Here is a 16,810-nt window from a genome sequence, read left to right as displayed (position 1 = left end):
TGTTAAAATTATAGCCTCTTTTTTCATAGACGTGTTTTATGCTTTGTTAAATTTCTAAAATTTATAGCTTGTTAGTCATTGGTTTGTAAAGAAGCATTCAGAGTTCTTGATATATATATTAATAAAACTCAATTTTCCCAGCTTTTTTGTCTAAAGAGCTTTTTGGAGGGCATGCTTTATTTTTATGTTTCTGTTTATTTAAAGTGCAAATATTTATATTTCTTAAGAGACATCTATACATAAAAGAGAATATAGTTATATAGTGACTTAATGTTCTTTGTGCATTCCATTTGAAAATTACAAAGAGTAATGTCTTTAGTTGATTTCAGTTGCATATATAAATGTTTATCATATTCAGTATTCCCCAAAACAGAACTTGTGTTCTTAAAACTCAGAATATATTCCAATAGTTTAAATTCTGTTGAATGTAGTATTAAGTTATTTGTAAAATACACACACCTTATGTGACAGAAACGTATGTTTATCTATTCTATTCTTACTGGATTTCACAGATAGCAGCCACGCCCTCCCAGCTCTTTGTTACTCTGTGATTTACTCACTTACTTGGGTTCATAATTATTCTGCAATTTATGCAATCTGTAATTTTGATCTGATGTTTCCCTTTTCTATTAATGTAATAAGCTATTTATAGTAGCACAGCCAATTTTTCATTTTCCATGATAAGGGAGGAAAGAGCACAACATAAAAACATTACAATTTAAAAATAATTTTGAAATCTCAGTCAAGCCAGTATTTTTGTTTAGTTTTTTTTCCTTCACTAACAATTTCTACAACCACTGTACCACTTCAGAAAGTTTTTCAGTGATACACCTAAGAAGAAGCCAGATGGACAGCTTGTATTATTTCATTTTAGTTTATTAATCTGATTTGTGTTAGAAGTGCTAAGAGTGAATGATTCATGACTAATAGATGAGGGTGGTACGTGGGGGTAAAAAGCAGAGTTTTAGATAATCCACATGCTGAATAATCCTTGGAAACAGCAAATGAAATAAACATTTCACAGAATGCTTTTTTCCCCCTCATTTGTCACAGGAGTATATTATTCTGATTAAGAAGTGCTACTACAGAAAACACCATAGTAAAATATTTACATATCCTGTCTGATCCATAGAAAGCACTCAAATAATCCTATTTAATAAAGTACTTTTCAGATTCTAATACTTTTAATGAATGAGGTGATTGTTGAGATGTTCTGCAAACCCTTAGTTATAGTATTAATAATCAGGGGGTCTTTTATTGTTATTTTTCAAGGATTTCACTTAAATAAAAATCTTTATACTGTGTTTACATCGTAGTCATGGAAGAGAAATCTTTCAGCCCTGCCATCTAGTTGAAATTGCCCTTAAGATTCCTCCTATTTATAAATAACCAAAATGCAGCCTGGACTAAGTTTCAAATGGTTGCAGAGTTCTATACCTCATTTCATTGTCCTGTTAGAAATTTATATTCATTTTTTCTGCTCCCTACCCACTACTGAGAGGGCTACCATAGGTTGTCAGCATGAGGAATGCATTTCAGATTAAAAATCCCCAGATTTTTAAAATTTCACTATCAGAAATCATTTTATCTTATAGAGCTCATCTTAAGAGTTCTTTAAACCTGTATTCCTTTGCAGCCAATGTATCCACTTTGTAGAGACATTTGGCTACAGCAAATGTGTTCTTAAATTTTTTCATTGGATTCTTATAGACTCATACAACTAGTAATGTTCGTTAAGCACTGATTTAATTATGATGAACATTATACTTCATTCATTGAACTTCTTAGATCCATTTTGACACTCCATTTTTTTTCTTAAAAACAAAACATGATGGGTATTAAGGAGGGCACTCTTGTGATAGCACTGAGTGTCGTATGTAAGTGATGAATAACTAAATTCTATATCTGAAACTAAACTCTGTTCCTGAAACATATATTACATTTTATGTTGACTTAAAAAAAAAACCCAAAACAAACAACAAACCAAAAACTTGGTGAAAGTAATCTCAGAAATTTGCTGTCTTGCAGTTTGAATGATCTTAAAACTTAAGCAGTTTTCCTAATGGCCGCGCACCACTTGCAAAGTGGTCAGGTGACTTTTAAACAATGTTAAATTCCTTCATGTGATTACTTCAATTGAGAATGTCCTGAGAGGAGAAAAGGAAACTGGATTGCAAAACTGACTTAAATCCCTTACTGTTAAAACCTGATTATGTATGTTGGCATTTTGCCCCACTGTTCAGCATTCCTTTTCAATTCACATCATGCTGAATTACATGCAGATCATAGTTTTTAAAATACTTTGGGGAAAGTTTACAGTACATTTTCTTAAATTGTAACACGTTTGCAATTTAGTGTTTTATGATGGAAAATTTTTGAGTATTCTAATGGCTTTTTAAAAAAAATCATTTATTTGCTAGGTAAGTTCTCTTCTACGCTTTATGAGACTGGTGGCTGTGATATGTCACTTGTGAATTTTGAACCAGCAGCAAGAAGAGCTTCTAATATCTGGTATGTGTGAAGTCCTATTAGGAGAGTATATGTACTTGCATATATTTGCCATGTTAAAGTTTTTAAGCCTTGAGATGAAAAAGTTCTCTTGAAAATATTTATTCATATTGGCTTAAATAATGTTGTCATTGTGCATTTGTCTCCAAAGGTAGAATTTATTGCCCTGGAAAAAAGAGAGCATTATTCTTAAAACAAAAGCTGTTCTGTATTTTAAATAAGTAAGAATGTTCTCTGTAGATCTTACAGTGGGATGGCGGTTTCTTACAATTTCAAATTTATCAGTAGATTTCATGCTACACACAGACACACACACATCCACACACACACATCCACACACACTGCATGATGTATAAAAACGCTTTTTTAAAAAGCTTATTAGAAAAATAATTATTCTACTAACTTCAGACTCATCAATTCTCTTTGTAATTTAAAATTTTTATTTCTTCCTAAGGGTTTTGATCAAGTACCTTTTTACATGATCATCTTTTGTTTTAAAATTTATCACCTATTATAAGAAAGAATTTCTTAATACTTGGGTCATACGTTATATTTAGTTTCTTTTCTATCCTTCCCTTAGGAAGAAATTACATTGAAAGAAAAGGGAGAAGTTAGGAGAAAAGCAAATAACAACTAGAAATCTTGGTCACATAATCAGTTCTAATGTAGAATGTATTAAAATGTTTTCTAAAATTGTAATCTTATTCATCTATTCAGGTTGCTGCCTTGAAGTCCATTATTGACTGATTAGCTAGCTCACTTTTTTTCATTGGAGACATTTCATTTGATTCCTGTATTAGGACTTATATTTAATAATGGGTCACACCTGTTTAAGTGTTACACATTTATGTATGGGCAGTTCACTTAGTTTTTTAAAGATTTTAGGGGCGATTAGTTGTTTTTTTTTTTTAATGTTTGTATTTGAGAGAGAGAGAGAGAGAGAGAGAGAAAGACAGACAGACAGAGTGTAGGAGCAGGGGAGGGGCAGAGAGAGTCAGAGACAGAATCTGAACCAGGCTCCAGATTCTGAGCTGTCAGCACAGAGCCTTATCTGAGGCTCAAACCCATGAACTGTGAATTCATGACTGAGCCACCCATGTGCCCCATAGGGGCCACTTAAAGCAATAGGATCTTGTAGTCACTTAGCTTAATCCACTGAAAAGATAGAATATATAGAAAACTGTACTCACTAAGCTCCTTTAGTCCAGTTTTGGAACTGATCCTGTTGAGGATGACCAAATTGGATTGCCAGGTGATTTTGAAATAGTAGAATCAATAGAAAGATGGAGCAATGGAAACAATTATGTTTAATATAATTTAAGAATGATTCCTTACACCATAAATGTGGTAAGGTCTCAAGTTTCAAAATCTAAACTTGAATGTGGAAATGGACTCATCACATTCTAGGTTTTTATATTATAGCTTAAGTATGTTAATTGCTTTCTTAAACACCCCCCATAAGAACTTTGTGGTAGCGGTGCTATTCTCCTGTGTTACTGATGAGGAAACTGAGGGGGTTAAATGGCTGGATAACTTGTCCAAGATCTCACTTAGCTGATGAAGAGATTTGAATATAGTTACTCTGGCCCGGAGTCTGTGCTCTTCATTACATCTGTAGGAAAATGCTACTTTGCATTTTGAAGTACAAGGAACAGTGAAGAAAATAAATGTCATCTAATTGTTAAAAGATTTATTTTTCCTTCTATTTCTTGGCAAGCTGTTTATTCCCTAAAGTTTTTTTCATTTTATTTTAGTGACACGGATTCTCATGTATCCAGTTCTACCTCAGTTCGATTTTATCCACATGATGTGGTAGGTTTTCCTTTGTTTTTAGAAAACGATGTGTATTCAGATTTAGTTACACAAATCAGAAAAATTGAAGTTGTACAGTATCAACTTTGTTGTAAACTATGGCAAAATCACCTTCGCTGTCCTGTAGTGGATATCCTCTTTTAAGTTTTTTGTTATGAAACAAACCTAAAACACCATGGAGTTTCAGTAGCTATGTATGAATCGCTAATTGCACGTTCGAGGCTATCTAAAGGTTCATTTACTCACTAGTGTGTAATCTGGTTGTGCCATTTTACAACTTCACTTTGAAAATTGTGATTTTGAATATCATCTAACTTAACCATTAGTTACTCATACTGCAGTATGTGTATAGCAAAACCTTAGTGATGATATCGCTGTGTAAAAAAATATACCGCTTGAGATACAGTGGAGATATTTAAAAAAGATAACACTGCTTTTGTCCTCAAGGTGTTTATATTGAACTTAGAAAAGACAAAATCGATGACATTCTTATATGGAATGCATAAGAGATACATATAAATAAATGTGCCCAAAGAATTAATTATTAGTGGCTTCCTGAAGATGATTAGTTGTGAGCTAGGTTTTAAGACCACAGACGTGAGCTGGCACAGAGCAGTGGTTTTGAACATTCGGCAGTGTCGGGAACACTCCCGCTTGTCACAGCCAGGAGAAATGCTACTTGCATCTCCTGGATAGACGCCAGGGATACTATAAAACGTCCTACGGTGTACAGCACAGCCCCTGCAACAAAGAAATATCTGGCTGAAAATACCTGCAGTGTCAAGGTTGAGAAACCCTGGCACAGAGGATAAGAAAAAAAGTGTTTGGGGAGGTATTTGTCAATGTTTAGAGATAAAAATGGCTACGTTATTTATAGGAAGCAAATTTTCTTCACTATTTCCCACATATGTGTTTGAAAAGTAAAGACTGTTTCTGCTTTTTTTGTTGGAGTGTATTCCAGGAAACTTCGTAGGAAAGTAAAAAATAGGGAAATGATGTTTTTTTTCCCCCCACTCTTAAATGGTATGGGATCCTTGAGATAGTGAAATGCTGGCTAGGGCTGTGCTACATATGGGAAACTTAAGACTCTTTCATTTTTATTTATTTTATTAAAATATTTTTTTAATGTTCATTAATTTTTGAGAGACAATGTGAGCAGGGGAGGGGCAGAGAGAGATGGAGACACAGAATCTGAAAAAGGCTCCAGGCTCTGTGCTATCAGGACAGAGCCCAACACGGGACTTGAACTCATGAGCCATGCAATCACAACTGGAGCTGAAGTCAGACACTCAACCAACTGAGCCACCCAGGCACCCCTCATTTTTATTTAAAAATTTTTTTTTACTGTTTGTTTATTTTTGAGAGAGAGGGAGAGTGAGAGAGCAGGCATAAGTAAGGTGCAGAGAGCAGAGAGAGAAGAAGAGAGAGAATTTCAAGCAAGTTCTGCACTGTCAGTGCAGAGCACGTTGTGAGGGGCCTAATCCCATAACCTGAGCTGAAATCCACCAACTGAGCCACCCAGGCACCCCCCTCCCCCGACTCTTTCAGAGGAAGGGATAACTGGTAAATTGTTTAATGGATGAGTTAAAGCTAAAAGAAATGTCATGTGGTAATTTCCTGTATAGACTCAGATGAACAGCCGGCCAAAACAAAACAAAAGTAAAGGAGATGTAGGAGGGATTTGAAAACTGCAGTGATAGAGGCTGTGGGAAGAAATGGGAATTGAAAGCATTGAATCTAGTTCAGAAGAGCTTAGATTTAGCAAAGCTTAATGAGACCAGGCCATAAATGTGACAGGGAGAAGGGAAGCCACTAATGATACACTGTGAGTGATTTTTATGAATTCACTTGCTAGATAGTCATAAAATGTTAAGATTCTGAATCTTTTCCCCAACACAACTTTTCCAAAAACCTATTGATTAATTTGCTTTATTTAAGTATACGTCCTGTTACCAGCTTCTGTAGTTTTTAATGATCATGCAGTATTCATAAGGAGTGTAGAGAATTGGGGGAGCTTAGATCTTCTGCAAGCTGATTAAGTAGCCGTTGAATCATGACTTGGGTAAAGATATTTTAAGCCTTTCAGTGCTGACTTTCTTTTAGCTCTCTCTTCCGCAGATTCGGTTGAACAGACTATTGACGATCGATACAGATTTGTTGGAGCAACAAGACATTGATCTAAGCCCTGACTTGGCAGCTACTTATGGTCCAGCAGAAGAAGCTGCTCAAAAGGTTAAACACTATTATCGCTTTTGGATCTTACCCCAGCTATGGATCGGCATTAACTTTGACAGACTCACACTGTTGGCCCTGTTTGATAGGTGAGAATATGGTGATATTAAAGATGTATGTAGTTTTTATTTTTAAATTGAAATGTCCCTAATTACCCATTGAGGTTTTTAACTGGTTACCATGTTGGAAAATGTTTTCTATTTTGATCCTTTTGGGATAAAATTTAACTTAATAAGACTCTCAAACATGGACTCTCTTGAATCCATTAAAATTTTTTGTGTGGCAATTTTAATGTTTATACCAAAAACTAATTTTATTGTCAATAAGAATCATGGAACTCTACTTAAAAGCCTGAGAATTTGAGGTGTTAGTGATCACAAGGTTGTAGGTAATTTGACTCTAAATATAAAAGGTATAAGAGCACTATTCGTATTTCCCTATTTCGTTGCACTAGTCTTAATAACAAACAATAATAACAAACAGTAACAAGCAACTTGGTGCTTCCTGTTGACTGAAGTAAAAATGATTGGATTTACTCTCCTGTCTGAAACAATGAAGAAGAGAAAAAGTGCACAAAACCTTGGTTCTCAAGACATCGGAAGTACGACAACCAAAGACAGTGATTCCCAAGAGATGGAAACGCATTATGTGAGCCCTACAATTGCCCCCAGCTTCCTGCTGCAAAGAGGGTTCCCAGCCTTCCTCACTGGCTGCAACACAGGGAGGAGGTACTGAAATAGAGCCCAGCATCCTTCCCGAGTTGAGGAGACGGAGCCGTAAGTCTAGGGAGACCAAGGCACCCAGTCCCCAGACAGGGGACTGCTTTCATAGGGAGAACCGCAGAGCTCTGTGACGGGTCTCCACAGCCATTTAGCAGGTACTGATCAGGGAGTGTGTGTGAGGAAGCTGCCTGAGGCCAGGGCAAGAAGCATGTGAAGGGAGTAGAGGAACAGTGTCTGACACACAGGGAAGGAATAGTGCCTCTTCCCACCTATCTGAATGAAAAAACTCATCATTCATGTTTTACGGTGCATGGCGTAGAGCACTCAGGAGAGTCTTGCCTGGAAAGTGGGGAATAATTAGCCCTTCCATGAACGCTGCTGCGGACCTGCCAAACAAGTCATGAAAGCAAGACCTAAAACGATCAGACTTTCCAAGTAGTGGAGCAAAGTTCAAGAAGACTTACAGAAATCTAAAACTTGTTACCACCTAAAAGTTTTCACAGTGACATCCAACCAAAGATAAAGCATGCAAAGAAGTAGTAAAACATGATTTATAATGAGGGAAATTAATGAATCAATCAAAACCAACCTGTAATGATCACAGATGTCTTAATTGGCTGTCAAAGACATTACAAGAAGGATAATCGGGGGCGCCTGGATAGCTCAGTTGGTTAAGCCTTTGACCCTTGATCTAGGCACAGGTCATGATCTCACAGTGCCTGAGATCAAGCCGCATGAGGCTCTGATGTGTCAGCACAGAGCCTGCTTGAGATTCTCTCCCTCTCTCCCTGTTCCTTTCCTGGTCTCATACACTCAAGAGCTCGCTCGCTCTCTCTCTCTCTCTCTCTCTCTCAAATAAATAAACCTGAAAAAAAAATTAAAACAAGGGACACCTGGGTAGTTGGTTGAATGTCCAGATCTCAGTTTGTGGGGTCGAGCCCCACATTGGGCTTTGCACTGACAGCAGGGAGCCTGCTTCAGATTCTCTCTCTCCCTCTCTCCCTGCCCCTCTCCCCTTGCAGACTCTCTCAAAAATAAATAAACGTTAAAGAAAAATATGCAAAAAATAAATATTAGTTGTACTCTGTGTTAAAAAAGTTTAGAGACGTGAAAGATATTTTTAAAGATCCAAATCAAACTTATTGAAATAGTTCTTTTATAGCGATGAAACTAGTGTCTGAGATGAAAAATAAAACAGATGAGATTAATGGTGAATTAAACATCACAGAAGAAATTATTAGTGAACTTGGCAGCATAGCAGTAGAAACTATCCAAAATGAAACAGAAAACAAGTCCTCTCCCACTCCCATCCCCCAGTGAAAAGAACATATAAACAAAATGAAAGTAAGCTCTGAGACAACTTCAAGAGACAGGAAGAGAACAAATTTTGAGGAAATGGAAAACTTTCCAAATTTGATGAAAATGCTAAACTGTGATACACATTCAAAAACATTCATGAACCCCAAGCACAGGAAGCATGAAGAAAACTATACCAAATCACATAATTGCTCAAAACTCATGGTAAAAAATCTTTAAAAACTGCAGGAGAAAAAACAGAGTTTGCACAGAGGAACAAGGATAAGGAAGGCATTAGATTTATTCCTGGAAATAATGCAAGTAAGAAGAGAGCAGATCAACATTTTTTAAGTACTGAAAGGAAAGAAAACCCAAAACTGTCACCCTCGAATTCTTTACCCAGCAAAAATATCTTTAAAAAAACAAAACGTAGATGAAATAAAGACATTTTCAGACTACAAAAAACTGAGAGAAGTTTTGCAGGCAGACCCACACTACAGAAGGTTGAAGGATATCTTTCTGATGGAAGGACAATAATACCAAATGGAAATGCGGACCTATCCAAAGGATCGAAGATCACTGGTAATGCTAAGCTAATACAGGGATAAATATGTGAGATACTTGTTTTCTTGCTAATTCAGTATATTTAAGAGATAATTGGATATTTAAAAAAACAGTAACAATGTATTGTGTGATTTATAACAAGTAAAAGTAAAGTGCATAAGGCTGGGAAGGGACATATAAAAGCACACTACTGTGAGTTTCTTATATATGAACTGATACGACATCACTTAAAGTAAACTGGCATAAAATGTATATTATCCTAAACCAACCACTAAAATGAAAGAAAGAGTTATAGCTAGGAAGTTAAAAAGGGACATAAAAATTACTCTGTTAATCTGAAAGAAGGCAGAAAAAGAGGGAAAAGAGATTAAGAACACATCAACAGATAGAAAATAAATGACACGATAGAAAAAGTCAAAAATTGAATTGGGGGAAAAAAAAGCAAGACCCAACTTTGTTGTCTATAAGAAATGCAGTTTAAATATAAAGGCAGAAATAGGTTAAAAGTAAGAGGATTGGGAAAGGTAATCCATGCTGATACTAATCAAAGTAAAGGTGGAATAGCTGTATTAATGTGAGACACAGTAGATTTTAGAGCAGAGAATATTACCAAGGATAAAGAAAGTCATTTTTGTAAAGGTAATGGGTCAATTAATTCATAGGATTCAAATATCCTATATATTTTTACACTTAAAGCTAACAGAAATAGAAATAGGGACATCCCGGTGGCTCAGTCGGTTGAGTGTCTGACTCTTGGTTTCACGATCTCACAGTTTATTAGTTCGAACCCCATGTCAGGCTCTGCCCTGACAGCATGGAACCTGCTTGGGATTTTCTCTCCTCCTCTCTGGTTCCCTTTCTCTCTTTCTTTCTCAAAATAAATTAATTAATTAAAAAAAGAGAGAGAAATAGAAATAGACAATAGACTTTAGTGTAATTCAACACCCCTCTCTGATTAACTGATTAGAATAAATATGTAGAAGATCAGTAGGGACATAGGATACTTAAACAGTACTGGCAGCCAACCTAAGTTGATTGACATTTGTGGAACTCCACTCATAATAGTAAAATGCACATTCTTTTTTTAAGTTTATTCATTTTTGAGAGAGAGAGAGAGAGAGAGGCAGGGGCCCAGAGAGAGAGGGAGACACAGAATTGGAAGCAGGCTCCAGGCTTTGAGCTGTCAGCACAGAGTCTTACATGGGGCTTGAACTCACAAACTGTGAGATAATGACCTGAGCCAAAGTCAGACGCTTAACCAACTGAGCCACCCAGGCGCCCCAAAATACACATTATTTTAAATGCAGCTGGAACATTTACCAAGATAAACCATATTCTAGGCTGCAATATAAGGGTCAAATTTAAAAGGATTCAAGTCATACTTAGTGTGTTCTCTGACCATAGTGGAATTAACTATAAGCTAAAAAGTAAAAGAACCTTGGGAAATCCCTAAATATTTGGAAGCTAAATAATACTTCTAAATAACTCATGGACCAAAGAAGAAATTAAGAGGGAAATTAGAAAGTATTTTGAACTGGATGAAAACACAACATATCACAATTTGGGGGCTGACAGTAACACATTGCTCTGGAGAACTAAATAAGAAGAAAAGTCAATTCAGTGACTTCACCTTCCATCTTAAGAAACTAGAGACAGAAAAATACACTAAGCCCAAGTAAGCAAAGAAAGATAATAGTAAAGAACAAAGCAGAAATCAGCAAGGAAACAAAAACAATAGAGAAAAATTGAGGAAACCAAAAACTCAATTAAATTGGTAAACCTTTAACCAGGCTGATTGGGGAAAAAAGAGAATAGAAAAAGGCAAATTGCCGATGGAACAAGATAGTGTAGCACTGCAGATTCTACAGGTGTTAAGTGGATAATATTATGATCAGCTCTGTGTAAATAAACTTGACAATGTACAAATTTCTTGAAAGATATAAATCCTTATAGTTCACTCGAAAGGTACATTACCTTTATGTACTATATCTACTAAATAGAAGGAAATTGTAGATAAACACCTGCCTATAAAGAAAATTCCAGGTCTAAATGGCATCAAAATGGTATCCCAAATCAGTTATGTGGAGAAATGGTAGGCTTTTCAACAAATCATGGTGGCCCCATTGGATTATCATATGAAAAAAACCTTTTATACTCTAACATTGCACCTTATTATAAAATTATAAAAATTAACTCAAAATGGATCATAGGTCTAAATGTAAACTCTAAAGCAATGAAATTCCTAGAAAAAAAACCAAAACATAGTAGGAGAAAAATTTTTGTGACCTTGAATTAGGCAACATTTTGTACATGTGACACCAAAACCAGTAAAAGAACAAGCTGGTAAATTGGATTCATAAACGTTTAAAACTAGCAGAAGCTGGTAGAGAGCACACATGCAGTGTGAGAACTACAGACAGTATGTGACGTAGTGGAAATGCCAAGGGTCATTGGGTTTGACAAATCTGGAACTCCACAACTGCCATATGAGAACAAATGAAAGGACTAGTGTTTATTGATTTGAAAACACTGTTGAACTTGTTTTAATCCTGAGAGAAGTATGAAACAAACCTAGTACAAAGATACTTGTTAATTTTTTTTTGGTCAGTTGATGACTATAAATAATGGCATTGACTTAATAAGAACAATAAAACTTTTTATGATTATAAAAATATTTCTTTACCCATTCTAGAAAATGAAATGTTTAAGGAAGATTTTAGGACAAAAAGGGGCAAACCATTATCCTTCCACCCAGAGAGAGCCCTTATTAGTAGTGTCATTTTGATACATCGTCTTTTTTAACCTCTATGTGTATGCTTTTAAATAACAGCTTATATCTTCCTATAACGTACAGTTTTGTGTCCTGCTTTCTTTGCATAGTAAATATATTGAGCGTGTTCCCATGTTAGTAAGCAATTCTTAAAAATGAGACTTGTAGTAAATATTTAACATTTTGTGAATAAAATTTCCCCAAGAAGTAGTTGAGATAGATTCTCCCTTTTTGGTAGGACACATAAAAATCCTCTTCATCGCTGTATATAGTATCTGGGTCATCTGACTGTTTCTTTCGCAGTGTCACTTTAATAAAATATGGAACTGTCTCAGCAGGTTTGATAGAGGCAGCATTGATGGTTTTTATTACTATTTTCATTCTCAAGGTATGTCATAGCCTGTACAAAAATGATTTATTTCAGATGATTTGGAGATGCAGAAAGTGAAATCACTTGGTATCAAAATTTGGTTACAAACTTTGTCCTATAAAACGACTTCTCAATTTAATTCCCTAGAGACCGTCTTGAGAGTTTGTTTTTCAGACTTGCTTCTTTATGTATCTCCTTTTATTTGCTATTCAAGTTGCTTAGTTATTTGGCAACGGAGGTGACAGAAAATATGGCAGATGTTAAAGAAGAGTAAACTTTTAAAATAGAAATTAAAATTAATACGATGTTATTATAATTAGGGCACAATTTACTATAGCAGGCTTTATTCGCACATAAGATTTTGTGTTAATTTCCCACATAAACTAGTTTCCTTTTCAGTATGACCCAAAACTTTATTCCAAACCAGCACCAAGAAAACATGTTAGCAAGGACAGTATGAACTTCTTCTCAGTCATGTCTTCCCTTTTTTTTGCTCTAATTACTTTCTTATATTGACGATGTACTTATTCATCCATTTTTCTATCTACAGAAATCGTGAGATTCTGGAAAATGTATTAGCTGTCATCCTGGCTATTCTTGTGGCATTTCTGGGATCTGTTCTTCTCATACAAGGCTTCTTCAGAGATATCTGGGTCTTCCAGTTCTGCCTTGTGATAGCCAGCTGTCAGTACTCACTGCTTAAGGTACCGGCCTCTCGTTTTCTGACTCGGGAATGATGGTTGTGATAAAAGGCAGAGGTTTTGTATCATTCAGTGCATTATAGTAAGATATTAGTTTTTAGATTTATTTTCCCTAGATGTTTATATTAGATTGGATAGGGAACCAAAGGACATACAAGCTTTGAAAAATATTGATATGTAAATGAAGAACTATTGTTTTGGGGGGTATTAAATATTTGGGCATTTGTTAAAAATAAGAATTAGCATTCTTGGGGCTCCTGGGTGGCTCAGTCAGTTAAGTGTCCAACTTCAGCTCAGGTCATGATCTCATGGTTCGTGAGTTCAAGCCCTGCATCAGGCTCTGTGCTGACAGCTCAGAGCCTGGAGCCTGCTTCAGATTCTGTGTCTCCCTCTCTCTCTGCCCCTCCCCTACTCATGCTCTGTTTCTTGCAAGTCTCTCAGAAATAAATAAACATTTTAAAAAATTAAAAAAAAAAGAATTAGCATTCTTGAAATTCATTTTAAAAATAGCAACCTCACCCCTCCCACTCCCATACATTAAGTCTTATGTAGGTGAAATATATTAAAATCATTGGTTACATATAGTAATGTCAAGACTAGTATGTATATTCTTTGGGACACTGAAAGCAGAAGATTGGTATACTTTGCTGTTTAAATAGTAGGTCTGAAGTGCCAAGTGTTATTAATTTTAAGTTTTCTAAAAATGGAAGACTCAAATACCTGACATTTTACCTTCCATGCAAAAATCATTGTGGACTTTTAATGCAGACTGTTCCTTTTTTTCTGAGCTAGTAAAAACCCTGGCTCATATTGGTTATTTGTCCAATATATGCTAACATGCACAACTCCTCTGCATCCTGAAAACTGTTTGTTTAGTTCTCTTTATACCATCAGCTGTACTTTTATTTATAGACAGATATCTAGAATAAGCTGGCTGTGTCAGCCGCTCCATTTCTGCAAGACCCATCCATACTTTTCTTCCTCATTGCACAACTGAACTTATTACAGTCTCTGTATGGAGTAATAATCTCTAATCGCCAAATTTATGTCCTTTCTCATTCTCCATGCTGAGGGCTGTATCATTTAGTAGCTGTGAATACTATCTTCCATTTTTATATTATCCTCATTGTTCATCTGTGATTTTATGCTTCTCCAGTGATTACCCTACTTTTCAGGTATCTATTTACCTTTGTCGATGTCTCTTTGGTCTTTGGACTACTTGTTTGTTTATGAGAATTTCTTAGGGTTTTATTTGGTCCTCTTTACAGCCTGCAACTCCTTGCCAGTGAAGTCACCCTCTTTTATTACCTTATTTGTTGCCATTTTGGATGGATTATATCTAGATTTATGTGTCATAGTCTTCATCCTTCTCACAAGCCTTAGTCCAGCATACCTAAGAGGCATTGGGGCAGGCACATTAAGAAAAAAATTTTTTTTTCCAATTTTTTTTTTTGAGAGAGAGAGAGAGAGACAGAGTGTGAGTGGGGGAGGGGCAGAGAGAGAGTGAGACACAGCATGCGAAGCAGGTTCCAGGCTCTGATCTGGGAGCACAGAGCCTGATGCGTGGCTCAAGCTCATGGACCATGGAGATCATAACCTGAGCTGAAGTTGGCCCCAGGTGCCCCAAGGGTGCATTTGAAAAATACCACATCATCAGCTTCTGATAAATATTTTTCTTTCCCAGTTTCTCTGCTTTCGACAATAGTGTACTGACTCCAGATCCCGAAGCCTCTGTCCTGTACTCCTCTATCTCTGATAACAAGTAACCAAGTTCCTTTGATTAAACTTGGTGATTATCTCTCAAAATTTCTGGCCTTTATTCTTCCCATTCTAACCCTTATAATCCGTCTCTTTATTGCCTTACACTATTTAAATTCTTGCTTCAGTGTCTCTTGTCTCGTTAACTATGTTCATTGTTCTCGGGTTAATCTGGTTAGATATGGAAAGGCAAACGATGACTGAGATTTTAAAAATGTTTTAGATTTTAAAAGTCTGTTAACTAGAAGAAGCATAGTAATATCATAAAGAGAAGGTAAGAAGGACTGGAAGAGAGGCTTTTGAGGCCAGATGTGGGAATTGAAAGAGTTTAGAGCCACGTGGCAAACTCCATGAACTTGGTCCATGATAGAGTTGTAGGGTGGTGAGAGCTCATCCTGGTGAAATTGTTTGGCGCGCTATTGGAAATGAACTGGAACTTGGGAGAAAAGCCGTGATTTGGGAAGTAGCTGCAAAATACCTTTTGAACACTTTTATGGAAAGCTGTTAAAATCTCTTACGAGAAGACAGCTTAACTTGATGATTTTGATGTGAAAATGCAGATAATATGCTTAGTACAAATACTGTGGAATTATTTAGTAAGCTTGGAATTTGTGGACAGAACTAGAACTCCTATAAGCTAACCCCGTATTTTGTGCATTTCCTGAATGGAGTGGTATCACATAAGAAAGCGTTCTACCTTAACTATACTTCAGTGTAGTAATGAACCAATGAGTACGACGGACCTGCTACCATATGCCATCTCAGCAATGTTCAGCTAGATGCAAATTCTTAATGAACCATAATAAGCTTAAGAGTCCAGAAAGATTTGAGGCCTCTTTGATATCACAGTGGCACCAGTATCTGGAGCTGGTATTTCATCTTCTGTTGATATTTCAACAGAATTAATGTAGGTCATTTCTTACTTGTGGAATATTTTACTTAAAATTATTTCAGGCACTTTGAAAGTTGCTTATAAAGTTATTAGGATCTCAGTGCTATAATCCGTCTTTTTGTTTTCATTTTTAGAGTGTTCAACCAGATTCTTCTTCTCCCAGACATGTAAGTCATTCTAATATGCCTGTCATTTGTAATTCCCTAACATTCATCAAAGCCTTTTTGGGGGGGGGGGTATTATGTCAGATTAAATTAAGATTTACGTTATTATTTTCCCATCTAAGTTTTGACATTCTACTGGAAACACAGGTGATATATTAGCATGAAGTAAAATGGCATTGTAATTGTGGACTCTAAATCTAGTTTGAATATGAGTGTAATAATTCATTTTCTGACAGCCTGTTTCAGGAGGAGATTATCAATTAGGTAGACATGGTTCATAAAACTCTTAGTTATTTCATTATTTGCATTTAATAAATTTTGAATAATAAATCATGAATACACATTAAAAATAGAATTTTGAAGAAGGGGAACTGTACAGTGTTTTGCTTAGGTGACCATTAGGAGGAAGAGTAAAGAAGTAGTACATTGATCTGGTGTTTAGTCTTGCAGACTCTGAGGAGCTTAAAACCCTTGTTACTCACTTTGTGACTTTAGAAAAAGAGTATTAGCTGCTAAACAGTATTTTTTATGAAGTATGGTCCAATTTTAGAACTCACCATAGAGTATTTAATACTTAGAAAGACCAAAGGACATTCTCTTTAAATTAGTTCAAAAACAGACTCCAAGAATGGTTTATGACAATGCTTTTTTCTTAAATATTGCTATTTCTACCCATTCACTGGAATACTTAATAGAGCGTGTAGATGAACAAAACAAGGAGGCAAATGATTTTCTTTCAACTGATTGTTTAATGTTTTGTAAGAATGCTCTTGAAGTGTAATGATATATAACAGCATTATTTTTAATTTCAAGTTTTGACATAATTTGAAATTTAGGGAAAAGTTGTAAGGGTTGTGTAAAGAATTCCTGATGCCATTCACCCAGATCCCCGCGTGAACACTTTCCCATATTATTCTCTTTCTACTTTTTCCTCCATCCCTCCCCCCACCCCTCTGACTCCACACACAACTTTTCTGAGAGTGGATTGTAGACACATGCTCTCCTACCTCTGACTACCGCC

At 35.9% G+C, this 16,810-nt stretch overlaps 1 protein-coding gene across 9 annotated transcripts in view; it reads left to right on the top strand.

Moving 5' to 3' along the window:
- Positions 1–16,810, top strand: part of PCNX1 (pecanex 1) — a 169,240-nt gene that overhangs the window by 93,240 nt on the left and 59,190 nt on the right. For 7 of the 9 annotated variants that reach the window (XM_029952861.1, XM_029952860.1, XM_029952859.1 and 4 more), the window contains 5 exons: positions 2,421–2,511; positions 4,263–4,320; positions 6,424–6,641; positions 12,825–12,978; positions 15,760–15,792. In XM_029952861.1, coding sequence (XP_029808721.1) covers positions 2,421–2,511; positions 4,263–4,320; positions 6,424–6,641; positions 12,825–12,978; positions 15,760–15,792 — 554 coding nt within the window. The remainder of the gene's footprint in view (positions 1–2,420; positions 2,512–4,262; positions 4,321–6,423; positions 6,642–12,824; positions 12,979–15,759; positions 15,793–16,810) is intronic. The other 2 variants (XM_029952862.1, XM_029952855.1) reach the window with 1 other exon arrangement.

Source organism: Suricata suricatta, chromosome 9 (genome assembly GCF_006229205.1).
Source record: "Suricata suricatta isolate VVHF042 chromosome 9, meerkat_22Aug2017_6uvM2_HiC, whole genome shotgun sequence".
In the NCBI taxonomy this organism is placed as follows: Eukaryota; Metazoa; Chordata; class Mammalia; order Carnivora; family Herpestidae; genus Suricata; species Suricata suricatta.
The sequence above is the reverse complement of the archived record's forward strand: the minus strand, read 5'-3'. Positions and strand labels throughout refer to the sequence as shown.